We start from the raw sequence: 27,774 nt of genomic DNA on the forward strand, positions 1-27,774 counted from the left end.
CACAGCCAGGCTCATTTTAGCGCCGTGCTAAAAAATGCAAATTGTGACAGAAGCCGACCGTGAAGCTCCGAGCTGTAATCAAACACAGAAGCAGGGAACGAGCGGCGGATCAGAGCTTTTGGTTTTGGCAGGGGGTCAAATCTATAAAATCCATTACCTGCGAGGCAGGGACAGGGTTCGGCGCAGCGCTGCGCCCCTGTGGAAGTGGTGCCAGGGGAGCAGCTCCTGGCAGACGTCGGCTCAGCCCTGGATGTGCACAGATACTCCTCTGTCTGGTCAGCGGCAGCCCAAAATAACAGCCTGCCCTGGGACCGGGCTTTGTGTCGCTGTGCAGCCCGTCCCACATTAGCAAAGACCAACCTCGCTTTACCCTCACAGCAGAGACCTCGTGGTGGCAGCTTGCACGCAGGCACAGGGCGCCTGCACTTCCCGATTTAAACTCCCGCGGGCCTTTGATCAGGCCTTCAGGTCCTCGCACATTCAGACGAGAAAGAGATGAGTGCCTGCCTTTCCGTGAATGCAGCGAAGATGGCTATTAGCCCCCCCCCGCCCCTCTTCCGCCCACCCACACGCTCACCAAAATCAAAGAGATGCTTAATGCCAAAATCATGCGCAGCGCTAAGGACAGGATAATTAAACGCTGCAGATTGTATCAGTCACAAGAAGAAAAATTGCAAAGCAGAGGGTATGTATTTGTCACATGGTGAAACCAGCTGTGGAAGGTTTTTCTAGGAGCTTTGAAACAATTCCAGCTCTTTCATTTTTTTTTTTTTTTTTTCCCAGGGTAATAACATTTTTCTGTCAAAAGCAAGTTAGTTGTTAAAATATGCATAAAGGCATGTCACTCCAAGCTGTGCACTTGTGTTTCATTTTCACTTCCTCCCCCCCCCCCCCCAAAAGAGTTTTGTTACAACTAAAGAACAAAAAGAAAGCAGCTAGAAATCTGTAATGGCTCCATTTATTAATACGTATATCACAAATACTCACAATATCAATGCATTCTCGTTGGCATGCTAGACAGAGGCATTATTAAAAAAGTCCTATTTTTTAAAAAGGTTTTAAACTTTTGCTTTCCCCCAAAAATATTTCATATGCCTGTTGGTTTTTTTTTTTGTGATTTTTTTTTTTGTTTGTTTTTATTTTGATTTGACTCAACGATGTATTTGGTGGCTGCAACCTCAATGCAAAAAGAAAGAAAAAGAAAGGACAGGAAAAGAAATCTGAAGGCCGCAGTACAGCACGGTTCAGTTAGTTCATAGCAATCTAATAAAAATAAAGGAAGCAAAATTACTGCCTTCACGGTAAGCAACAACACAGCTTAGTAACAGTATTACACAGGATCAGGTTCAGAGGCAAAATGCACTAGACAAAGCCTACCGGGATACGCACTAGGCATACAACACTGAGTAAGAATCAAAGATGTAGAAGAACACCAGGAGCGACGGTTCCCTTCAAGCACAACATTTTAACATCATTTTCAAGTATCTTTATGTCATGTTACCGATTCCTTTTGTTTTTGGGGACGGGGAGCGGGTGCGGGGAAGGGGGAAAGGGTGAAAACCTTAGTAAAGCAACAAACAAACCAAGAAATTAAGGTAAAAACCAAAAGAATATATATTTCATATACCGGTTTTATATGAACGTGTGCAACACTTATTAACCATGGCGAAAGGCTAGTCGCGCCCTCCAGTCACTACATGCACAGCCTGGTCGATGCTGTTAATGAATTAATTACCTGTGTTAACTTACAATGCAACTACTGCGTGACGAGGAGCATACGGACGGCGCCGCGTCCTCCGCCCGGCCGCCAGCACGGAGGTCGGGTGTGGAGGCCGAGCGGTCCCGGCAGCTCTCGGCGGCACGGTGGGACTTCACAGGATGGTGGTAACACTACACGGGGAGCAGAGGTCGGGAATTCGGGGGGGCGGCGAGCGCGCACGCGGGCGCACGTGCTTGCTTGTGGTGGGGGGGGGTGTGCGTGCGTGCGAGAGACAGTGTGTGCTATAACATTCGTGTCAGTCTTTCTTGGGTGCTGCTGCAGGTCCTGGTCCTGAGGCAGGCTCTGGACGTCGCGCTTCTGAAAGACTAGATGGGGGGGGGACGACAAAAGGAAAGCGCTGGGTTGGCTCGGTTGCTGACAGCAGGTATTTCGCCCTCCTTTCAAGAGGGAAACTGAAATGGCAAAACATTCAATAGTATGTTACCTCCCCCTCTCCCCCTTTTTTTTTTTCCCCAACAGACAGAACATTGGGATGAAAAACCCAAGAAATCACGTGGGAAGACTTAATTCTTGATGAATTAAGCGGCATCTTCTGTCTTCAGCAGAAGCAGCACCTACAGCATACCGCACAGGAAGCGGGCAAGGCTCACCTTGTTACACCATCTCATACTGGTTAGCAGTGATAAACCGGGACAGGCAGCACGCCAGCAGCATCCCGATCAACTGTTCCAGACAAGAAGAGAAGCAGAAGAGAAGAATTTAGGTTAAATGAATGCAGGGCAAAGGAGAGGCCACGACAGAAAAAAAATTCTTGTTCTGGTGTTATCACCCACAACAGAATTTATCCCGTTTTAAGGACAGCTCTAATCTGAGGAACAGCATTAAAATCTCGTCCTTCCTCACCGGATCCTCCTCTGGATTGTTACCCAAGGCCCTTAATATGACAGGCAGCACGTGTTTTTACTGCTTTTCGATCCTGTTGCCTTTCCAGGCCTAGCCAAGCGCGGACGGGCAACCAGCGGGTGTAGCAGCACGCTGCCGTCCCTGTGTCACTCACCAGCTCCTCTGCGGTTCCCCACGGTAGCTATGCTTTCTTTACAAACGATGCAGCACTCGATAAACGAATGTTATAAATCCAGAAATAAAATTTTAAAAAAGTCTTTCACTATCCCTTGGATATTACTCTGATTATTGAGAACAGATCCCTTGCCTCCGCTCTTCAATAACCTCTCAGTCCTTTCAACGTTCTGCGCGCTGCAGTTTGCTAGCACTTCCTGCATATGCCAACAGCATTAACGCGCTGTACGTAACTCTGCCTCCCTTTTCTCGTTGGGACTGGTCAATTAATTAACTCAGGAGCATACCCACACTGTCACCGTTCATCGCCGGCCACGGGGCGAGGCAAGAGGGCTGCCTCCGCAGGAGTATCAGCCTCTCCCTGACTTTGCTCCAAGCAGCCACAGCAGCTTTTGCCAAGGTTTGGGGTCCCCCAGCTGCTGCAGCTCCCTTTCTGGTGCCCTGGGGTGCCTGGTGGGGACGGTCCAGCTCAGGGAGCAGTGCTTAGGAAGGCAGATCCCAACCCCGCCGCACCGTCAGGGCTCCGCTTCCCCTTAGGCCCCGCAGAGCGCCCACAGCTGGCTGGCTGCTCGTCCAAATTGGCTCCTTCTTTCATTTCACGCTTGGGAGTGTTTGTCATTTCCCCTGCACAATCAGTGCTCCCTGTAAACACTATCATCATCAAAATATTCACCTTCTCCACTGGCCAATTGCTTGATCCCCTGTTACGCTACACCTGCATTACATCGCTTTACGGTTGCATCTAAACACCGAGACCGCTCAAAGGCTCAAAAGCACTTGCCTCCCCCCTAATAACATTTCTGGACACGGCCGTAAGAAGCACAGCTGGGTGACACTCCACTTATGTCAGAGTCCAGCTGGCATCAGCCCAGAGCAAGACCAAGCCCGGGTACCACAAACCCAGACGAACTGTTTTATGCCCCTAGGATGTCCCATACCTGGTCAGGCCACGCTCCTTTCGATGGAAATTTGCCGTGTACCCCTCCCTCTCCTGTTTCAGGGTCTGCATGAATCAAACCCACCGCAAGGGCTCCAGGAACAGCGCAGCACCAGGGGTGTTGGTGTCAGATCACGTACCACCATGACTGTGCTAGGCACCTCAGAAGGGCATGGGGCCTTCCCTCAATCTCTGCCATCCCCAGCACACGCCCCTCCGATTTTGGCACCAAGTAACAGGGATGATATTGCCTTCAATAACCCTTCCTCAACAACCTCCAGTAAAAATCTCAGCTACTAGGCTGTGTGGGCTGTATTTTCACAGCTGCCAAAAGAGATGTGGGTGCTGGAAACACCCCCCAGCTTTGAAAATCTTACTTGAAACCAGGAAGACATCTTAGCCATGCTGGTGCCTTTTCTACTCAACGTCTCTCGACGGGTATTCCAGCAGGGAACTGACGCAGCAGCTGGCGTGCTCACAGCTCACCCAGGAGCCCGTGGACCAGTAACGACGACGACGCCAGCATTACCTGGCTGGGCTTCGGATTTCCATGTGTAAATAGCCCGGTCACTAGGATGATTTTATCAATTTGGCAGCTCGGAAAGTGTTGCTGAAAACCCATTACGTTCAGTGGGTTTACTAGAGGGGCTTTATCAGTTCCAGTCCTTGCTTGTACGATGTTTCTTTATCTCAGCTCCAGTTTAGAGAATGAGATTTCTTACACCACGTGCCTGGTGTGCAATGCTCCGTGCCTTGACATCCAGAGCAGAGTGCAGTTACGCCGAGTGGCACTGTCCCGCCTGCTTCGCTGTTCCCTTTTGGTGTCTGCAGTACCTTTCATTCTTCTCTCACCTTCCTCAGCTGGTCACACAAGTTACTTCCCTGACTTTTTGCCCTTTTCACTACAATTAACTCCACAGTCTATTTCATCCTATTTATTTTCACTGAGCAAATTCCATCCCAAACCCCAAACAGCTCCCCCCTCATCCCACACTGGCCAACAGTGTACCTACATTCAGGTTAACTCATCTACTAGCCTGTGCCACGAGACCCTTGTTATTTCCTATCCCTCACTAGAGCTTTGGTCTTCCTTTGTTGCTGGTTCAGACTGCATTTCATGGCACAGTCCCAGACTGCCCCAGAGGGGAGGAAAGTCAGGGCAATGCCTGGAAAACACGGGCAGCCAGTCCCACAGTAGCACCCAGTTCATGGCCACCATTATTGCCTAACAAAACCTGCTACACCTCTCAGGTTTACACAGGAAAGAGCCTGCAGGCAGTACAAACAGCAAGCTGCGGGCGCTTCTTTTCCACATGTGACTGTAGAAGACCTCCCCAGCCATCTCTGATTTGGGATTCTTCTCCTTTACACAGGCTGCAACTCGCCAATAAGCACTTGTCTAAGTTCTGTAGCATCTGCAGGCACACAACAATGTTTTGATTTAACCAGTAAGATGAATGGCAGGTTCCACATGAATGCATCTTTCTGATCTCTGGTCCACTTATTAATCCTTGGCCCTGAGTATATGCTGATTTATGCATCCAAGGCATTATAGTACCGTAACATTCAACTTCTGTATCTCAAAAATAATGGTCCGCATATCAAGCCATTGCATGCGCTGATTTCATAAGGCACTTCTAGCTATCACCAAGGCACAGCAGAGCTATAACAAATATCTTAGAAGCACTTTGAACAAGTACAAAAACTTGTATTTTACGAGGTGTGTAGACTTTCACATTGAGCCACAAGAGTACTGTCCCTCCTGTACCAAGAAGAGGTGATACTGTTGAAGTTGCTGAATTTTCCTCATGGTGCTCTTTCATTACGGTCATAGCTACAAGTTCTCTGTATTTGGATCAGGTTAGAGGCTCCCAGTCTGTGAACCGTGAACGAGCTCCCTCCACCCCCTCTTGCTCTCCGTGTTTGCTTCATCACTTGCAACCTCTGCTCTTCAGACGGCAGCCCCTTATCCCATTGTGGAGCAGGTCCCTGCAGCTCCTTTGATAAACCAGAGGAACCAGCATAAAAGGGTTCCAGCAAAGAAAATAGCTGCTAGAAGTTCCCTTCATTTCCGTAGCTCCCATCATCTCTCAAGTGCCCCATCTCAACTTTTATCCACTTATTAATTCCTTTTTTTTCCTTTTTTTATAGTCCCAGTTTTTTGAGCTCTAGGAATGACAAAGTTCAAATATCGCTCCACCAGGTAAAGTGCCAGACTCTTCTCTCTCACTTTGTCCTTTTCTTCCCACTTTTCTAAGATTACCTCAGTCTCCTGAAATATTACACAAAACCCTGAGAGTCTGTCCTGATACCTCTGGTCTTGCTACAGGAAACTTGAAAATACTGACAAATTCTTTGGCTTAGAGCACTGGAAAACCCACATCCCTCAGGTGCATCTTCTTTACTACCATCCTGTTGGCGAAAGTTCACTCCACACAGCTCAATGCAGTCCATACATTTTTAATTTCTCCACGGTATCAAGGAGTAATCTTAGGCACATCTTGGATCTGATCACGGAAATCCTCCATGGCGACTTCCTAGCAATCTTATCTCCTACCACATACATGATGACTGCTTTTTTAACATAGTTATTTCACAGGAATGAAAACTGAGCGGAAGCTATCCGGCAGGACATACTTACTACGTCTTACTATACTGAAGAGAAACTGAAGTGCGATTTGAATGTCCAGTTTTCCATTTTGTGTCTTGGTATCTTCACCACTTCTCATTCTTTGGAACCCCACCAACCTCTAGAAATACTATAAATACAGATGCGTTGGAGTAACTGCGAATTCATCACTGGCTCAGGTAAGCTAAAACTGCTTTTTTATCCATCAGGAATAGCAGTATCGCTCAGTGATGTAGCTCATCCTATTCTCCATATGCAGCGCCTCAAGCATCCTGCTTCCCTGCCTCTATTTCGTAAGACAGCACATTTTCCATGTCACGTGCTGCTTACCCCAGTCAGCCTCCAGTGCCGCGGTGTGCCTCTGGCACAGGTCCTATCTCCGTCCCAAACCCACAGCGATGGCTCTTGAGAAGCAGCAGACTTAGCATTACATTAAATTTCAAGTCACACGTTGCATCCCGATACGGATCCAGCTCCCCAGCCCCGATGCAGCGGGGCATGGAGCTGCACACCCCTCCCTGGGGGCTGTGCCAGGCCAAGTCTCAGCCTCCGTGTCTCCAGACGGGAGCTGCAGCAGACGAGGTTGGCGATGTCTCTACCAGAACTGTGTCCACAGTTAGGTAGAAGTACTCACAATTACGTTAACATACAGGAGGGCACGGCACCTGGCTTCCAGGCCTTCAGTGCAGGAGAAAGAATTTGGCTTTAACGCTGCACTGAGAATCCCCTATTCAGGGACCCTAATGTCTGTAACCCCCCCCCCCCCATCTCCCTCTCTTGCACCCCTTAAGGCAGCGCCTGCACTCTGGCTTTATCTAGGAAAAGCTCTTCATCACCCACGCTGCTTACATAGTTTTATTCTCTGTTGGGCAGAACAGCGTTCATTTTGCTGCTCAGAAGAGCACCTGCTGAACTGAGCATCGGCATCTGATGCCAAAAACTATAAAATTGTATTTTATTACTGTTATTTGAGATCCGAGCCGCAGTGCCGGCTTCTCAACATGCAGACAATGACAGCGACACAGCGGATTCCTTAAAACTCCGACTCTGACGGGGAGGTCTGTGCCAGGCCTGCGAGATGTAATGGCATTACATCAGCCTTCCCCGTTTTGGAGAATCAGCACATTCCTCATGCTAGTCAACACCTCACAAATCACGCAAAGGAAAGGCCCTTGAGCATGCTTTGCTGGAGACGAGCAACACGTCCTAATTTGCCTTTTATTTAGATTAAAACTATTCTCAGTAGGAAGAGAAAAACCTCGCCTGCAGCTGGAGCGCTGCCTGGCACTGCTGCCAGCCAGGGCTAACCTGAAACCGATTTGCAAACACCAACCCTAATCGGGTCCAGCAAAACAGATTAGCCAGGAAACGACAACCGGCCACTTCTATTCTTCTTCTGTTCTTCTATTCTACTCGGCACACACGCCTTGGGTTTCCCTCAGAGCCGCAGTGGCGGGGTGCATGCCCCACGGTGCCGCCTGCAGCCCGCGGTGCACGCCTTGCCCTGTGCCAGCAGGCTCCTGCGGCGGGGATCACGCTCTGCATGCGTTGCCCGCCCCTGCTGCAGCACGGCCTGCCTTCCTGCACGGCGTTCACGGAACAACTGATGTCCTACAGCAAACAGCCAGGCACGTGCCAAAATACTGACAGCTCTGGCTGACCCCCCCTCCCAGCTGCAAGCAACTTTCAGGCAAGGTAAGGTGTTTCTTTGCCTATTTATTGTATGTGCGGTAGACTGATTAAAGTTTTTCACATAATGTCAGTCCTGATTGAAGGATTTACACTAGCAGCAGATAAATGACTTGTAAAGTTCTACTTATCCCATTATTTTGGAGGGTTTTACATTAGATGTTTAAAAAGATGCTATATAGCCTTCTAGCTGTCTAGAAACCAAAGTGAAATAAAGAGTTCAGAGTCCTACAAAAGTAATCAAGTTATAATGGAGGTTGGAGAAGAATATCAAGACAACTGTGACCCTTCAACGAGAACTAGAATAGACTTTTTTAAAAAAAAATCTCTCCCCCTGCCCCATGCACCAGCTCCAGACTGCTGGTTTCCCTGCTTCTGAGCACAAAGAGCTGACACCCATGTGCGTGCTCTGGGTGCCCTGAGGTGTGGTGAAGCTAGATTTACATTCCTATAAAACAGGATGAAAAGCCAAAGCATGGGGCTTCTCTCACTTGAGACCAAGACAAGAAGGAATCAGGTTTCCAGATATGCCCAAGGCAGAGCAGGCAGCTGGCCTGAGCCCACCCATTTCCTGGGCTACCTTGGATGGTGTGTATGATGACCATGAGGATGTGGTGGCTATTTTCCAAAGAGCTTGTGAGCACTTACCCCAAAAATCCTGGAGGCCACAGTAAATGCTGAGTGAATTAGCCTCAGAGAGCTCTGACCATGCAGCCAAGCACAGAGCAAACATACGGAGCAGCCACGGCAAGAGGGGAAATATATCCCCTCCATCTACTTGCCCACCACCAGCAACGGCACTGGAAAATCCCTTATTCCAGTGCAGCACAGTATAAATCTGCATCTTGCTAACTGAATCCACGAGTTTTCAGAAGTCAAATAATTAGTCCTAGCACCTCACTTTTTCATACCCCTGGATAAATATAAGTCATTCAAGAGACATTTGCATTTTCAGTGTTGCCTCAGGACCCAGGTTTTTAATGTTGCGTGAATGAAGCAAGTGAAAGTTGCATGACAGTTTTTGGATATGACACTCGCAGTCATACCACACACTCTCCACAGAGAGAACGCAGACTGCCTCTCAACGTATGTGGACTGGACATCAAACACGTCATCACACATTTTGCTGCACCATTCTGCAAGCACTTTTGCATTGCCTGTGTTTCCCCCTCTCTCATTTTTGCACATTCGTGGGAGAATCCTTGCCATGATGCATGAAATGAGTAGTATAAAGGAGCACAGGTCTTGCTGAAAGATGCAGGTGCTTTCCTGCCACTTCTTGATTAAGAGATTCTGACCGGTCCTTTGGTTTCCCTAACCCTTGTCTGGATATCAGAAAACAGCAAGCACCTTCTTAGCTCTTCTCTTCTACCCATATCAAACATTTTAGTGCAGGCAAGGAGCTGGTTTAATAATCTGGTTTTGGCAGATCTCTGCTCAAAGTGTGCAGAGCTACAAGGAAAAAGAAAGATCAATCACCAAAATGCAGTGCCCCTTGCAGGCTCCCTTTTCCCCGTCTCCAGGATGCAGAGGCCTGAAGGTACACTCTTATTTGTATTCTTCACTCCTTTAAAAAATAGTAAGAGAGCTAAGAAGATAGAAGCTTATCCAAACAATGGACAAGCTATTTGTCTTCTTTGCTGTTTATGCTCCATTTAAGCCAATGTTTTATTGGGTTAACCTCTGTGTGACCCGGTGAAGGGACAAGTTGTTTTCCTTGAGCTAGTCATTAGCTCAACCGTAACTGATATTCCCAAGGAGAAACTTCATTTAAGTTGAAAAAAAGAAAATCAATGAACAGATGACCTCAGGACTAACGAGCATGCTGAGCTCAGTCCCTTACCATAATCCTTCCTTCCTTGATGTCAGGATAAAGAGAAAGAAGAAAAAAAATGGGGGAGGAAAGCGTTTATGCACTTACCTGTGAGAACGCAATCCCAAAAGCAACTCCAGCTATAATTCCCATATTTGTCTCCATAAAACTGGTCACCAAATCGTAACAGCCCTAGAAAACAAACATAATAATTCTTTGTATAGATCTTCCCTGGCATGTCCACATACATACATACCTCTCATTTAAAATGTTCTTGGGCTACATGATGGTTTTGCTGTTATTTCCAACAATGTCACCTTTTTTTCTAACAGCAATTCTGAGTGAATGATGGAACACGATGACAAAAAGAGCTCTGCTTAGAAACAAAGGCATCCTAGTATTTTTAAAAGCTAAATGTGATGTTGCACTCATTTTCATGGGTCATATTAAAGAAAGGCAGTTTGCAGTCATTGAATAAACATTATGCTTTTGATTTAAAACCACACCAGTAAGATGCAAAGTCATGTTATAATACAATACAGGTGCCAAAAATGAGTAAATGATGCTGATCTCTGAATATTCCAGATGCTTAGTACAAGCATGCTTCAGGTGTCCAGTGAGGCATTCTGCTTACCTTCATCAGTCAAAGGAGACCAGGCAAAGTTCTGAGAGGTATACAACTTCAAACTATCTAGTGAAGTTATCAAGTGTCTTGTATGAAGCTTCCTGGTCTGTTTGCTCTAGGACATGGAACTCCCTCTCCAGCTCCCCAGACCCAATTTTCTCTCTCTAGCTCAGACCCTGACTCCATCAGCAGACTTGCTTCCTCCTACCCCAGCTCATGGCACACACCAGTGCCAGAAAATTCATACCTGTAAGCTGCCCTTCTCTTGGACAAGCTTTTTTGAGATGTCCTGTCAATGTTAGATTTACCCAAGTTTCTCCCATTGCCTACTCTGCCCTTCAAAAAAAGTTTGAAATTAGTTTTCCTAGTCTGTGGCCCCTAAATGAATCTAAACAAATGACGCAAAACTTGGAAAACAAAACAAAACAGAACATTTTTCTTTTGTTATTAACTCATTTGCCCACACAACACAAAGCCACATGCCAGCCTTTCTGCCACGCCTCCCCAAAAGACCTCTCAGCATGAAGTCATTCCCAGGGCCTTGCATGCAATGTTATAACTGTATCCACTTTATCAGAAGTTGGAAACAACAGAAATAAGAGTGAGTTCCCCTTCCCAGTTTGGACTCTAGTCCTGTACTGGAGATACGTCTCTACACTCCCCCTCCATCCACACTCTACTTCTGCAATTACTGGAAGAACTCTCTGCATGATTTCAGAGCATTACACTGCTTGTGAAAAATAACAGCTAGAAGGGAAGGACAATCTCATCTGTTGCAGACAGGCCATTCGTGACCTAAATTCTATCATTTCTTTAACCTCTTCTGTAATATCAGAAGACATTTTATTTAATCCTGGGAGTAATGAAGTGGTAAACCTAATAGTAACTGAGGACCAGCACAGACATAATTCAGTTCTGAAATGTTTAAGCATATGTATTAATTATGTCTTACAACACTATGCAGTATGTTAGATTCAAGCTTGCATATTTAACACATCAAGCAACTATAGCTGTGCGTGTGTCGTACATATTATGAAATGAGATTAGATTTCTCAACCAGTTCTTTCATTCAGTCTGACACGCTTAATGTTCTCCTAGCTTTTCTGAAATCTGTTCTCTTCAACATCTAACAGCAATGGCAATTTGAGGGAGACAGAAGATCTCGTTAAAAAAACATGCAAGTGAGATGGGTGTGATCATTCTCCTCATTTGAAGGCCGTATTTTCCCAAATCACAATCATCTGTTTCCTGAAGTGCATTGCATAAATATGGCTAATTTCTCAGTCCTTGCTGTGCACATGAATACGAGTGCAAGAAGCAGTAGTACAAATGTTTGTGAAGCACTGTGTGCACACATCTGAGTGCTGATTCAGAGGTCAGAAGTGACGATGGAGCAAGAATATGATGATTCTTCACACTTCTGTTCCTTTATTAAGATTTTTGAGAGAAATAGTTATTGGGATTTGTTGGTAAGGAGCTCTGAAGATTAAAAGCACAACATAAACTTCAATTAGCTAATCCTAATGACAGCTTTTAAAGTTAGGTATTAGTCCCAACTGAGATCGGGAAACTGACAGACTAAATGGTTTACACAAGGTCACCAAGCAAGTTAGTTTGCAAAGACTTTGCAAAGAAAACCCAGGAATGTTTTCATTTAGTCCTTCAATTAGATCTTTAGCTAATCCTCTTTGGGTAATGTATCACTGTTCTTCAGGCAAAACAACCCTTCCTCCAGCTTTGCTTTTTATCCTCACACCCCTTTCAGAAATATCCCGCCTTGCTCAAGAGTTAGGGACAAATACAAGATCTGGCAACTACTGAACTTCCCCATGGTAATCAAACCAGGTAATTAAGTCATCTGCCTCCCAGGGAATCAGCAGTTCTCTTCCACCAGGTGACTTGGGCATTACACCAGAGGGAGGCTGAGGAGCAAGCACGGCTGCAGGCGAGTCACTGGCACTGGACTAACACAAGTTCCTTCATCCCACAGCTGCTCCCTCCACATTTACAGGTGTCCTTTGCCAGGAGGAGCTCACAAATGGGCAGGGATTCCTCTGTGCATGCAGCGCATGGGGAGTAAGCCTGGCACTTTTGGGAAACACCAGATTGGTAGTGGGAATGCAAACGACACCTGCACTGTTATGCAAAGGGTCAAAGAGCATGGCCATCCCCAGATGGATCCCCTGTTCGAGGATAAGGCAGTCTCTGAGGATGCACACACACATCAGAAAGCTTTCCTGCCAGGGATGCTGGCTGCACTGCACATCCCCTAGATCCACACCAGTCCTGCCTCTCACCATCTTCCCACTTTTACAAGAACAGAAAGCTGCTACAAGTTTATAAAGAGTGAATGAAAGGAGCTGCTCATCCTTGATATTCTATACTTATATTCTATATCTATCCTATATATAATCCATGCAGCCCAGCAAGGTTACTTTGCTGGTGACGACTGTGAGTTTCATAACAGATGGACGTCACTACTGTTCCAGGTACATCTGCAACAAAGTGGCTCTCATTAAACTATTACAGAAAATAAAGTGGTTAGAAAAGAAAAGGTCAGTGAGAAATAATCCTCTATTATCTTTTTTTTTTTTTTTTAATACATGCTAGAAGATGTCCACTTGACTGGTTTGAAAAAAAAAAGATGTTGCAGGCTGTGCTCAGCCACCACTCCAACTTTCTGATCTACAGGTGACTGAGGTGTAAAAAGACAGAAACAGAAAACACAGAGGCATTTCCATTATTTCCCGATATCTACTCAAGACATTTTCTTTTTTTTTTCATTTTTTTTTTTTTTTTCTATGCAACGCTGAAAACACAAAAAAGCAAAGCAAACAGTTCTTAACTCTGAGGTATGCTGCAACTTAGCTTGGCGATTTGGCTACAAAATCATACATTTTATCAATACGTTGTTCATTGCTTTTCTTGCAAATCTTAAGTAGAAAGAAAGAACTGATGATGCACCAGCAATTAAAGGAAAAACTTGAGCCGTACTTCTGCAGTCCAGTGTCTGTGATATCTGCTGTAATGCTGTATTGTTTTCCCCTTACTCCTCCCTTTCCTCGTGCTTTCTGTATTTTTACTCCCCAGTTATTCATTTTCTTCCTCTTTTTCCAACCTGCTTTCCCATTCCTGTGCTGTTTTCCCAATCTGTTCCTTCAGGTGACCCCAGGCTTTAAATCTGGCACACATTCAAAGATTTTCTTAAGAGCCACTGTAAATGTACCCACACAAACATACTCTTGTCAGTCATCCCTATTTTCTCTGTTTGGGATGACAATTATGCACTGTCATTTCTAGTAGCACTTCTAGCACTGAAATTTCAAGTAGAACATAAGCAAGAGTAAAACCTGTCCTTCGTTTCACCTAGATACATCTTTCTTCTGAACAGAAAAGCTCAGCATTCAGCAGGAGAGCGCAGAGAAGCACAGAATGACCTAGCTTTCAAGGGCAGCCAAATGCATGTGCTGCACACACCCCTTTGCCTGATCAGCACTGCTTCTGTGTGCAGAGCTGTACCTTAATCAGTGCTATGAGGAAGGGGAGCAAATTTCCTTCTCATCAGAAGTGTCACCACAACTTGTCATTTGAGAAAAGTCAGCTTAAGGAATTTGAAAGCAAGTGAGGAGCAAAGCCCACCCTTACCATCGCTCTACCCCAATACACATCCTTACCAACCAACCATTTGAAACGAAATGCCATTGTTCCACTGATGTGCTGGATGGTTTCGTAACAACTGCCCCTAGCACAACGTTACTAGTACCTTCTGGTTTACTTTAGTGGCAGCCACAGTCATATTGCGCAGATCCTGAGTGTTACAGTCGCTGGAGTTCATGCAACAGCTTGTAGGGATGCCATGTTTGAAGAAGTAAGGGCTGGTGCTCCAGTTGGTATAGCTCTGAATGCCACAGCAGCTCAGCTACAAGAAAAAAAAGACAGATTAAAATAAAAGAATAAAACAAAACAAAACGAAACAAAAAAACAACCACAGAATTAAAACTAGGAGAGAATCATCACTGCCCACCTGAACTCATAAATAAAATAAAGGCAGGTTCTCTTCAGATTTGAAAAGTAGATAACTAATTCCCACTATTTATCACAAAAGTGTCCAGATCTCTCATCAGGAAGATAGGAGCAGATGAACTACTAAAAATGGTATTTTATGAGAAGAGCTATTATTTGTAACATTTAACAAAGGTCCAGTCATAAAGCCATCTTTTTTTATTGAAGCCATCTTTTTTTTCCTTTTTTGTTCATTTATCTATTGGGTGAAAGATGATCCTGGAAATTCAAGATAGAGCCTCACCATGTGGTCATAAAAAATGACCTTAAACCCCCAAAATGTTAAAAAGTATTAAAATGAACACAGACAGGGTCAGAGCAGTACAAATTCCTAAGGTGAAGCAAACTTCCTTAATTCACCAAAACCATTTTGAGGAAAATTCACTGAGCTGTGAATAGGAAATCGTATGTTCACAGAGTGTGTCTATAAAATCAGCTGAAAAAGCATAAGTCGGGAAGGATGTTCTGCTCTAGATGCTAAACCAGAAGACTGTCATTCAAAGATATGGAGTGTGTGCTGAATTCTCTGCATGAAAAAGGCTTATAAACGCAGTTCCTGTGAAAACAGAGCTACAAATGGCGTGAACATTTTGCTATGACAGAAACACCAGACAGTTACTCAAAACTATTTAGTTCAGCCAACTCCAAGGAACCAGAAATTCCAACGAAGAGTTAACGTTTCGCAAACAGGCAATCTGACAGCAGAATATACTCTGTTTAGGCCAGCGCTATAGTCTGCTAGGCTGGAGGAGCCAGGTTAGGGGCAATTTCAAATGTGCTGAGGGGCTCTAAATAATAGCTGTCATCTCTAAGACAGACCTAGAAGCCCTCAATACAGTTATATTAAAATTTCATCCATTTGGCAAGTTCCAGTCCTACGGAAAGCCAACTGGCTCAAAACGTGTACTGTGAGCTGCAGGGACATCTTATGGCTATGGTATAACTTCCTGTGAGAACTTAAATGTGAATTTTACTGCCCTTTGGCCCCATGTGGTTGGCCACTTTGGATTAGTTTGGCCATGCTGCAGCATTTTCTCATGCTCTACTCTCTGCTGGAAGGCAAGGAGACCTCCCATTGCTCTGTCACTGCACCCCTCAGGTCACAAAGCCAGGTTTGTCTACCCGCTTTCTCTTTGGACAAAATACACTCCGTTTCTTCCCTTATCTCATTAAGTCTTCTCTGCCAGCCTTTCATTGTGCTTGCAAACAGAACAGCTGCAGTTGATCAGCGATGCAAGATGCTAGATTACAAAATCCTGTCTGATCCAGCTCAGATTTACCACATTTTATAATCCTATTGACAGATTTCCCTGAAGAATAAGGGCTGCTCACTTTCCACCACAGATAAAACTGGCTCCTAAATGTAATTCAAGATCTGGGTGAACCACAAGCAAGGACAGGCCCCATCTTTATTGGACAGCTTGTACCGAGCTCATTAAAATTTAGCCATCTTGTCCAAGCATGTCAGTTGAAATACTTTTTCTTTATATCAGTTTTGCCACTCTCTAATTTGGGCTTACATCAGTTTGTCTGAATCAATTGTAAAACGTTTCCATGCCATTGGTACGTGCTTTTTAACATGGCCCAGGCACAAGATTAGAGGTAATTGCAATTGATTTGACAAAACAGCAGCATTAAGAGCATACCAGCATGGTGCTGTTGCAACACTGGTTTTGAAATATTACCGTTTGGTATCTCCTGGTACCTTGAGCATGGTATCCAGCAAATCTCCCAAACAAAGCAGGGTGTTCTTGGGGAGACTAACTGACCAGTAGATGTTCTGGACAAAACCTATTTTTACTGGTGCATATGGGGAAGTTCCCATGGACTTTGTCAGGGCAGCATGTCCTCTCAAGCATTCAGAAACCTGATTTCTTACAGCAAAAATTTGCCATGAAACCAGACAGGGCTATAATCAGAACTGGGGAGCAAGACCAAACCTTAAATGCTGCATTTTGCTTCTGAAATACAGCTTGCAGATTGAGTCATCAGCACTTCGTGTTCTGTGACCAAATCTGAAGGTATGCTTTGTCTCTACTTATTTATTCATTTTTAATCTCCAAATATCAGACTTACGCTTTCCTGTACATTATCCACTGCATGGCTCCGCTCATCGTTCTTGTTGTAATTCTGGATTGCTTCAGTGTATGTCCTAAGGAAGGTATCCTTGATCTAAGAGGGAAAACAAAACAAAACAAAACAACAAACCTGCCCACTTGAAAAACAAAAAGCATAACATCCAAGGCACTTTTTCCAGGAAACAAAAGCATTTCTAAGCTGAACAAGGCAATTAAACCATCCCTTCACACTCTTTCTAAAGTGTGCTTTCAGAGATGGCAGAGCTCCTTCTTAACAGTCAGGAGTCTACTCCTGGTATTTCCCAAGGGGGGTCTATCAGACTCGGCCTCTTCAAAGAACACTACCCTAGCACACTGCTGTGTATTTTTAAAAACAGAATTCTGACATTTGGGGGTGTTAATGTGAAAACACTACGCATTGAGAAGGTTATTGGGATGCCTGGGGCATGAATGTACTGGTTCAGTTGAGCAGGGGCTCTCTAGAAGGAAAAGCAGACAGCCAAAGGATGGCTCCACAAATCCCACTTCAAAGCAAATGCTTCAGAATCACAAATCCTTGGCGTACATAACGGGATCAAGGAGATCCCATGCATGGACCTGCAAACTGACAGCTTCAGACCACACGGCTCAGGTTTTAACCATTCTTGAGACTGAGAGAAAATGGTTGGTTTTGAGGATTTTCCTTCCTTTTCAAGCCAAGCAGCAGAACTAGCTGCAACCAAGAAAAGTATAAAACTGTGACCACTGAAGGCACACCAGAATCGTTAGTGGTTAACCAGGGAAGTCCCTTAAGAAACATGGGGAAGACATGGAAGGAAGCAGGTGGACGTATCACAACCCGCTGCAGGTGCTCGGAGAAGTCAAACTTGCCAAGTGACCAAAAAGGGATTGGAAAATTACTTAATCTATAAGAAAGATGCTTCTTCCTCAAATACTTCGCTCCAGCACTGTGTTTGAAGGAGGCTTCATGCTTCCCTCTGCTCAAGGGTGCCTGACGGGAGCTGGAGCTTGGTCAGACTCCTTGGCACAGCACACGGCAATGACTGAGATGCCACAGGCTCAGGCCATGACCCAGATGCCATCATCCTTACCTGGGGAGCCAGAAGGGGGGGGATGATGGAGCTATGAGCTATGTCAGAAAGCCAAAAATACCAATTTGTGCAAAGGAAGAGAAAGGAAGCAGTCTGCACTTCTCTCTCAGACAGACCCAGCCAGGAGAGAGAAGGCCTCAGAAGAAACCATGAATCCCCTGACATGGCAAACGTTATCCCCAGCACTGAAGGCAACTGGGGAAGGAATAAAGATCTCTCAGGTGAAGAAGGTCAAGCACATTGCTGCGAAAGGTACTTCAGTTGGGTGATAAAGGGGATGCGTAGCAGATGGTTTGGTCAACCCACATGGTTGTGGCTTCCGCAAGAGATTTGCCCCTGCCAAGAGGGAGCAGCAGTGTCACGCCAAGGCTGTCACGGTTTAGGCCCGATGACATGGCACCTTGAGCAGGTGGGCAGGTCTTTCAGGATCAAACTAAAAACCATCCACCGCTCACAAGGGTAGACACCACAAAAGCCTATACCAAGGGAATTTTCACGTTAAAAGAGGAGACTAAAAAAGCAGTTAATACAAAGAGAAGAGACAAAGAAGGTCTCTGGGGTTGTTCTGGTTCAGTATTAACAGCATGTAGGTGTATAGACTTAAAACCAGAGATAGACCTGATTAGAGTGGATAAAGCAGAAGTGCTACTACAAATCTAGACCGTCATGTGTCTCTAAAGCTTCTTCCTGTCCCAGTTTCCTACCTCATGCTATTTCTAATCTCTCCCTATTCTCAGTATAGAAACACAATCCCATTCCACATCCCCTCCCCGCCCTCCTCCCTCCACTCCCCTGAAAAGAAAAAGATTTACAATACATCAAGTCTGATCTGACGCAGAAGTGCTCTCTGCCTTACATAAACAAGTGCTTGCCTGGCTGAAGAAGCTGTGTTTAAGAAAAGATTTAATCTGTTTTGCAGTCTTCAGCATATGTAAAAGAGTAAAGATCTTACATGATGTACACACAAAAAAATGATAGCTCCAGAGTAAATATCAGACAGCTAAGGCCAAGAGCTTTGGCTAAATCCCTTCATTTGGAATCGTATCATTTTTTAAGAGCTGCGCACGTTATTGCTGAACATCAGCTGCATCCCTGGAGATGCAGATGGAGCCGCCGAACTCAGCGACCTACAAATTGTCCATGCTCCAGAGCACTTCTCAGCAGCTCCTGCCCAGGGAGGCACTGCCACATGCAACCTCAGCACATTTCCACCTACCTCGTGGCGAAACACAAACCCTGAAATGCCAGCCACTAGCTCAGCCAGGAACACCAGGGATAAGAACATGGCATACTGAAAAGAGAGAAGGCAAGAGATGTCAGAGGGGGACAGGCTTTTGTCTCAGCACAAATTCTGCTCAGTTATCACACTAAATTTAAATTAAACTTTCTGATCTAGACACCCTTTAAAGACATTAATAAATGTATTTTGGAGATGATACACAGGTTACTGCACGAACATATTTTATGCATTTATGCAACTCACAAATTATATGCATTGTCTAATTCCTAGGTCTTCTGACCCCATATTTTTTAGTGTTTTCATATAAATTAAAACACATCCATGAACCAGAAACAGATCATAAGCCGCTAAGGTTTTGATCTTGCAGTAAGGAATACAAACAGACCCTTTTTATTTGTATGGCACTCTGCTAAAGTAAATAGGCTTCCCCAGGTGTTCTGGCTCATGTTTATCTATCTCTTGCTGCTACATTGGGATTTCCAGCCTGACTCCTGAAGTTTCTCAAATGAATGAACTGACTGACTTCACTGGAAATATTCTCTTGCTAATAGTAGACAGATGCCCCAAGTATTTTGCTGAGCCAAGGCTCATGTTTGGATTTGGGAGCAGAATTTGGATTCCGAGCTAAATAAACCTTGAAAACAGTGGCTTTCAGTGTAGCCACTCACAAACTATTAAAAATACATCTGGGCCAAAAAAAAAGAAGGTAAAGAAAAAAAAAAGCAAAGCGGGGTGGTAAAATCTGAAGTTGGGGCTTAATCTTCTCACGGGAAAATGACTGTTTTCTCCATGTGCTAAATAACTCAACAGTTATTTAAAAAGGAAACACTTTAAATTAAATTCAGTCCTAATAGGATTTAATGGAAAGAGGGAAATTTATTTTTAACAGAAGGTTGTTAGGGAAGGGAGGACAACAGTGAAGACAGAACTAGAAAAATCATTCTCTACAACTAATACTGCTGTCAAATCACTTCTGTATTCCATTCAGGTAAGAAGTAGGGTTTTGAAATATTTCTCATGTGTACAATGAAAATAAACCTATGTGTTTGGAACAGCAACATGCCACACTAAGTTAGAGGACATACCTTTAAACAAGTTACACAACTAGCAGAGCAACTAGCAGAGCCTGATTTCCTATGGATTTATATATTCTTTCACACTTTCCCATCTGGACTGCAGTAACTCTGACAAGCCTCTACACACACCCTGACAGCACATCACCAGCAAGAGACAGCAGTGGTGCACCTACAATGTGTTAGGTACACGCCGACTGGCCATCCACACGTACCCACCGATCAATCTGCAGCTCCTGCCTCTCCCCTGCTGTGCCATCACTTTATAAAATTAACTCTCTTTAAGATGTCCTTTTTAAAGCCCGTCTCATCTCCTCAGGAAATCAGCCCTAAAATGCCATGGCAGCAGATGCATCTCCTGTCAAGCCCTTTTCCACCATGTCAGTGTTTCACAAGTGGTATTTCCACCCTTCAAATCGTTACGCATTTTCAATTTTGCTCTTGAATATTCCTAGGAACATGGTTCATGATATAGGCTTGTTTAACTGCTAGCACCTTTGCATTTTAAGGTGAGCTGGAAAACTTGGACAGAAACTTGTAACAGGAGAGGTTAAACTGGTTAAGATGGCTGCTGTACCTCAGCTTAGCATATCTTGACTCCGTGATGCTTTTGAGATGTGGAAAAACATACAGTACAGAGCTGTGCTGTTTGGGGTTGACTTTTTTTATTCTGGTGAATGTTAGGAAAAAAGCAAGACTCGTGTGCATTTAGAAGGTACCAAATATTTTTCCACGGATTTCACATCAGAGACCCCTTTAATCTACATTTCAAATAAATTTTACATTTATGGTGCTGTGAACACTTTTAAGATTGTAAATACACCTGTCTGGCTCACAGAAAAACAGAACGACTGTAGAACTGCTCGCAGAGCAGCACTTTACCCTTGCTCCCAACCACACATGGGCCTGTATGCTGTGCAGTAGCAAAATTCATTCAAACTCAATCAACAATTGGTTTTGGCAAAGATTTTTTTTCACTTCTTTATCCAAAAGACACACGTGTTGAACATTAAGACCCATAAAATCTAGCGTATGTGCCTAAAAAAACATGTTAACATCTGGTGAAGCTTGGGGCGGGAGTGGGAAATCATAATACATTGGCGTACTTACCAGTTTCAGCATCCATGGGCTGCCACGACAAGTGGCAAAGCAGCCGAAAAGCCCGAAGACAATGATGGTGGTACCCGTTCCAATGAGCACGTAGGGAGCATTGGTGGAGTTCTCAGCGATGAGAGAGATGTACGTGCCTAGAGTGAGCTTGCCCCAGACGCCGACTGCGAGAAGGATAACACCTGTGATCTGCAAAGTAAGAGGAGAACGCCATCAGAAGCTGTCAGTGAAGACATCCAAATCCAGTACACGGTGATCCTGAAGAGCTTCGTTGGTGCTGCTGTGTTGGCAGAAGGAAGCTGCAAGATTTTTACTAGCTCCATAGGGATGGACAGAGAAAATTAATTTCCAGTCTCTGGAGATGTTACATTACGGCTGCCATTGGAAGACAAACATCTAGGACTAATCACTGCAAGGCTGATGATTGCCAAGGGAGAATGCAGGGCTTGCTAATAGCCCCTCTCTGTCTAGGAACAGGCTCTCTGCTCCTACAGCACGCCAAGAAAGGTGGCCAAGTCCATCATTCTTACCAAAAGCCAATAAAAACTGCCCGTACCTCACACATCCCGAGTTTTGCCACAAAAACCACCTGAACAACAAAACTTGCTACCTGCCGTCCTGTTCTTTTCTAATCTGAAGTACCCAGTTTCAGGAACGCAAGCAACCCTTGCAGCATATTGCCCCTGAAGCTGAGCCTTCCCCACTCCCGTACTCATCAAGCAAGACCCCTGGCCACACAGAAGCTTCGCCCCCCCCCAAGCACATGGCCTTGGGAGTACCCAGCTTCATGCCTAAAATGTGAAGATGATGCCCACACCCCATAAACCCAATGGGCGTGCATTGCTAGCAAGAATAATTGAGATTTTTTAAAAAATAATTGTAAAGCATTAAAGCAGTCTTCAGAGGAGACCTCCTGGACAATGGTAGAGATGGAGGTAATAGGGGGAGTAGGGGCGCAGAGCAGAAGGAGGTGCCAGTGGCTTCCTTGAGGTGGAGGAGCAGTTTAATCCCCGCTAATACGAGTTCACTGTGCACATTTAACACGTGTCAGAGCTTCACATCTGCTTCAAGCCGGTACGCACGTCGCTCATTCCCACAGTGTGACCAGAGGTGCCAGTCCTGAGCACCAGGGCTGCAGATGCTGCATGAACTCCTCCAAACCACTTACCAGCTCCTCAAGGCCACTACCAAGAGGCTGAAATGGAAGAAATGCCCTGACAGCATTCTTTTGTTTGCTTTCCAACTTTTCTCTTGTGGACGTCCTTATACCGCTGTGAAGTCTTGAAATGCCCCGCTATCATGCCAGGGTTGCCCTGCAGTTGTTTATGGAGGGGACTGGTGATCACAGTGGTGTAGCACCAGCTGAGCTACCTTGTTAGATCTCTTTCAGCCACTTTTCATAAAGGTTGATGTGAATTAATTCAAGGAAAACCTCACAGGAAAAAGGAAACCAGCTTCTTGGCTTTTTTATATCCAGGCTCGCTCCAAAAACCCACACAGAGTGCACCCTTGTCACTGCCTTCCCACTAGGTCATTTCCACTGTCGTGCTGCTCGGTATTAGCAGGTGAAGGAGCCTGTCATCTGTTCTGCATGTGTCTGAGGGAGCCACACCAAACGCTGCTCTGATGCTGCTGAGGTGCAGCCCCAGAGGGAGCCGCATTCAGCGGAGCAGCTGAACGATCAGAGCCAGGCAGGGAAAATGCCAGGAGGAGAGAGGATACAGTATAGGTGCTCTGAAGAAAGATGTAGGAGAGGGATGATGGGGGCAAGAATGGAGTGGAAGAAGCAAAGCCAGAAGACAGAGGGAGAGAATACGGAGAGAAACCAAAGGAGAGGAGGCCAAGCAGAGAAAAACAAATTAATGTCTCCTCAGAGGGAGGAGATCCTTTCCATAACACAGAGCAAATAATCTCATCTGGTGATTTTAACACTTCTTAGCTTATTTTCTTCCCTCTCCCACCACCTTCCGGAGCTGTAGGGAAAGAAATGCCCCCACTTGGCTCCCATCCACAGCACACCAGGGTGCAGCGCTGCCAGAGAAACCCGTCAATTCCTGCGGTTTCCCTAAACTTCCCCTTGTGCTCCCGACCTGCCGCAGGTGTCGGTATTTCTGTCACACCTCCAGAACAGGATTAGCAAAGATTTCTGCTCCACTGCCTGCAGGGGAGTTAAAAGAGTAAATCCAACTCCTCTTCATCCCTCAGTGCAGTTCTGTGGAAAGTGCTGAGTCCTCGCTGTTGCAGCCCATCAACCAACAATTTAATGTCAAAAAAATCACCACGTAGCTTATGTAACCACAGACATCAAACACCTCCTGAGTTTAGTCCCATCCCTATGCAAAGCCTTTCAAGGAAAGGAGCATCTCCGTCTCCCTCTCTCTCCTCCTATACTAAAGCTTTTTCAGACTGTCCAGATTAGCAGGTTAAAAGCAAAGCCAGCAAGCGAGCTGTGAGGGACTCCGAAGCCCAAAGAACAAATGTTGGTTTCCTGCCTCCAGTGGGACAAAGGTCTGGTTTCTGCGCCTGAGCTGAGCTGCTGAAAGTTTTACCACTGTCCCCGGGGAGAAGTAAAAGCAGCCTCAGCTGCCAAAACAAACAAGCGGCTTCACATTGGAAAGAGAACTCCAGCCTTGCAATAAAAAGCATTTGTATTCTGCTATTTGAAACAATTACTAACCCTTTACTATGTGTTTTAAGAGTCTGGTTTCCCTGTACCTCCAGGGAGCCTATCCATTTAACGATATACAAAGACTCTGGGAGAAAAGGAGCAAAGTCTATTGGCGGCTCATTCCCATTTTGTTTCTTAGTAGAGCTCTGGTGTAGATGGGTTTAAGGAAATCCTGCAGTCGGAGGTGAGGCCTAAAATCCCAGCAAATCTGTCACTGTGCAGAGGGATGGGAAGTTTCCTGAGCAAAGTGCTGCAGACACCTTGCAGACACCAGTCATGCAGCTTGGAACTGCGCTCACGATGAGGAAAAGCGAGACTTCCCTGCAGGTCTTTTACTGACCTTTATTTAACAGAGCATGAGTGGCAGTCAGACCAAAGCCCACTTCCACCCAAAGGCAACCCTCATTTCCGTATTTTTGAGATACACTTTTTGTCCCTATCTCTCTGTTCCATCACATAATCGAGGGAACAATCAGTGTACCAGCTGCCTTTTTTTTTTTTTTTTAAGTTTGTTTTCTTTAAAAGCAGGAGGGACATTCATGGCAGGAAGGTCTAAAAGAAAACTCACAGTACCTCCTGCAATGCACAGCCTCCACTCATCTTCCCTGCTCCCTTTCCTTCCATTCAGACTATTATCACACATTTCAATGGAAAAAAATCTAAGGCTGAATGTCCTGCCATCAAAGCACACTAAACAGCCCTTTTAAATAAATTAGAAAAGTTTGGTGCAGATGCAGGAGCTGGGTTTGAGGGAAGCACGCCCCACAGAGCTGAATGCAGCACCCTGCTCACCGCCACACTGGGACGTGAAGCCAGCGGCACTGCTGGCAGCTGTACTGCAGGGAAGCTGTGAAACCTCGTCGTGTCACTCACGAGGGAGATTATCAGGGCATCTAAAAGTCACCTCAAACAGGCAACACTACGAAGGTGAAGGCTCAGGAATCAAAAAGAATACTAGGATACTTTAGCACTCCCAAACCTAGCGATTTGCATTCCCTTGGACTCCTCAGTATCCCTTAAAAATAAATAAACAAAGTAAATAATAATAATAACAACAAAAAAAAAAAAAAAAAAAAAAAACACTCAGGGAAAGGAGGGTCTGTTTCTCTTTAGCTCGCATCCCAGACTAGAGATCTACAGAAAGGCAAACTGTGCAACTAAGCTACCCCACGTTCAACTATATATAATCAGGATTCTTCTAAACAATTACTTCTTGAAAGTACCTGCTTAATCAAGGCAGGCTGTTTCACTTGTCTGGTGCCTCCCTAAAACAACGGTAACACCATTAACTTCACAGGGTTCTTGTACAGCTTTAATATCTGCAGAGCTCCGACATCCAGGTGAAAGATGGCATCTTCCTCCTGTCACTCAAAAGCTACCAAGAACTGCTTACCCTCAGCAAATCTGAAACAACAATGCCAATCAGCTATTTATATTTCAGATTTCTCTGTTGTTCAAGGAAGGAAAACATTTGCACTCATTGGGAGACTCAGGCTGGCTCCGTTAGCTTTTAGTCAGTAGGCTTCAAAAACGTTGAGAGCAAGGGTGTTCAGAAGTACCCTTGTCCTTCCCAAGTCTCTGCTCATTATGAAATCAGACATTTTATATATTTAAGCCAGGAAATTTTAGATTTCATGGGAGAAAAAAAAAAGTACCTTTTCATTTGAGATAGAGGGTCTTACCCATGTGTGCTTGTGCATGCATGTATTTTTTTTCTCCCGGCAGAGTTAAGCAAATCATCAACATAAACAGTAGCAGATATATGCATATGAGAATATGTTGTCCCCTGGGGATGTTCACAATACTTAGCTATCCTGGCAGGCACGGGAGAGTCACTACAAACCTTTTAGAGCCCACCCGAGCCACAGTTCAGATTCCACAGCCACGTTACAACTAAACACCCGCAAAAGCTGGCACACATGGGGCAGGAGAGCAGCAGCAAAATTTGGCATTTGCGTGGGCCTGCTATGAATTAAACTTTGTCCTGGAAATGGTAGGATGTTCCTGGCAACCTGTATTCTCTGCCAAGGTTTGGCTAAGACAGATGGAGCAGTGCCTATTCCCAGGCATGTCCAGACCTGAGCTCCTTGGCACACAGTGAAAAAAATCTACAATGCTTCAGACCAGAGATCTGGAGTGGTATGGTAACACAAGCACTGGCAAAAGCGAAAATACATATATAGATAAGTAAAAGAAATAAAAGAACTGACTCTAAAAAGAGACTATAGGAAAGATCCTGAGACACAGGATCACATGGAAGCTGAGGGAGGGAGGCCACTGGGGGCCCTTAGGCAGGCTGGGACCCCATCCCACCATGGCCTGGGGGTGGCAGAAGGGTCTGGGTGGCCTCACTGGGCCTCAGCCCCATCTTACGCAGTGTCAGCTGTGACAAATACAAGGTGACAGGAGACAGGCCTGGTCACTGCCTGCTTGCCCTCACAGCCTGACAGCCATGGTGGGCCTGCCCCCTCCCTTTCCATGGCAGGTTAAGAGAAGGCAAAACCCCAAAGTATCAGGTTAAGAGAAAGCAAAAGAGCAAAACCCCAGCATGGCAGGTTTCAAGGCCCTTCCCATGCAAGCTCAGATTTTACAAGAGCCTTGGTTTAAACCACAGTAGTCCACACTCAGATAAAACAGTCACAGTGCCAGGGAAGGCCTGACTTATGGGTGCTCAGGGCAAGCCCAGCGTACACAGCAAGCCTTCAGAAACTCGGACAAGCTTCGTGCCCACGAACAGGCTCGCATGCTGTTTGTTAGTGCCGACTTTTGTCAGCTCCTTTTAATTCTTGCAAATTGCCCTGCCTCTCTCACGCAGCAGGGTGTTTAATCTATTTTGACGGATGCTCCCTGTTTGCATACATTTCCAGGACAAAGCACTTCGTTTAGGCTCCTGACGTATGGCTCTCTCCTTCCTGCCTCACACGCAGCTGCCGACAGGAAAGCGCGAGGCCTCGTGGCCTCATATTAAAATCTGCTTGGAGAGTGACTGTTACTTCTGATTCACCTTAATTCAGGATTTTGTTTGTCTGTTGTCACCTGAAATGTGCATAAAAACAGTCATCTGCCTCATGACTCCTGCCTCCTTGTGCTGACCATCCTCCTGCACTGTCCCCCAGCCCATACCTGGGGAGGAAGAGGAGGAACAGCCACACCACCTGCCTCCCAGCAGTGCAAACCACCTCAGGCAGGGAGCTGAAGCATCCCCAGACAGGCAGCGTGGTACCTCCACGGGTGTCCGAGGTGCTGCGGATGTCCCTGTTGGAGGTAGGATGCAGAAACCCGTGGATACTGCAGTGGTTCTGCATTGACCTTTCAAGACGAGCAACCTTGAAACACTAATTACTCCTCCTCCGGACCCATAAAAGAATTGAAAAAAAAAAAAAAAAAAAACCACCACCATGCAACTTCTGTTTCTCTTCTGTGCCATTTCTCCAGCCTTAAACATTATTAGAAAGATATTTCATCCTGGATTTCATCAAAGATAGTTCATTGGAAAAAATTCACTGCCGTGGAAGCCCCTTGACTCATGCTTCTTCAGGACAGAAACCTGAGATGTAGCATTCAATTTAACATTACTAGGCCTGCCTTTCATTTAGGTCAAAATTTCCAAAGAGAAAATAAATAAATAAATAAATAAATAAATAAATAAATAAATAGTGCAGATATCCAAGCAGGGCAAGGATTGTAAGGACTAGATGCAACTAGAGATTGTATTGTTTAGGGCTACAAGGCCTCACACTTAATTGCTTCTGAACTCAGGCTTGGCAAATACAGCCCAGAAACCCTCGACTGACTAGATGGCAGGAAATGAAGCAGGTAGGCAATGTGGTCATTTTCCAAGAAAAACTCCACTGCAATCAAGATGTTCCCATGGAGTGTTTCAATCTAGATGAATCAGCAAGTTCTGGCTGATTTAAAGAAAAAAAAAAAAAAAAAAAAAAAAAAAAAAAAAATAAAAAAAA

At 45.2% G+C, this 27,774-nt stretch overlaps 1 protein-coding gene across 1 annotated transcript in view; it reads right to left on the minus strand.

Annotated features, from left to right (window-relative positions):
- Positions 1 to 940: 940 nt before the first annotated feature.
- The window catches only part of TSPAN7 (tetraspanin 7), a 91,061-nt gene continuing 64,227 nt past the window's right edge, over positions 941 to 27,774 (minus strand). Inside the window, exons 2-8 of the mRNA XM_035316015.1 lie at positions 21,145 to 21,333; positions 18,938 to 19,012; positions 16,629 to 16,724; positions 14,254 to 14,409; positions 9,974 to 10,057; positions 2,371 to 2,443; positions 941 to 2,085 (exon numbers count right to left, since the gene is read on the minus strand). Of these exons, the coding sequence (XP_035171906.1) occupies positions 2,375 to 2,443; positions 9,974 to 10,057; positions 14,254 to 14,409; positions 16,629 to 16,724; positions 18,938 to 19,012; positions 21,145 to 21,333 (669 nt within the window). The 3' untranslated portion in view covers positions 941 to 2,085; positions 2,371 to 2,374. The remainder of the gene's footprint in view (positions 2,086 to 2,370; positions 2,444 to 9,973; positions 10,058 to 14,253; positions 14,410 to 16,628; positions 16,725 to 18,937; positions 19,013 to 21,144; positions 21,334 to 27,774) is intronic.

This window comes from Oxyura jamaicensis, chromosome 1 (genome assembly GCF_011077185.1).
Source record: "Oxyura jamaicensis isolate SHBP4307 breed ruddy duck chromosome 1, BPBGC_Ojam_1.0, whole genome shotgun sequence".
NCBI classification, from domain to species: Eukaryota; Metazoa; Chordata; class Aves; order Anseriformes; family Anatidae; genus Oxyura; species Oxyura jamaicensis.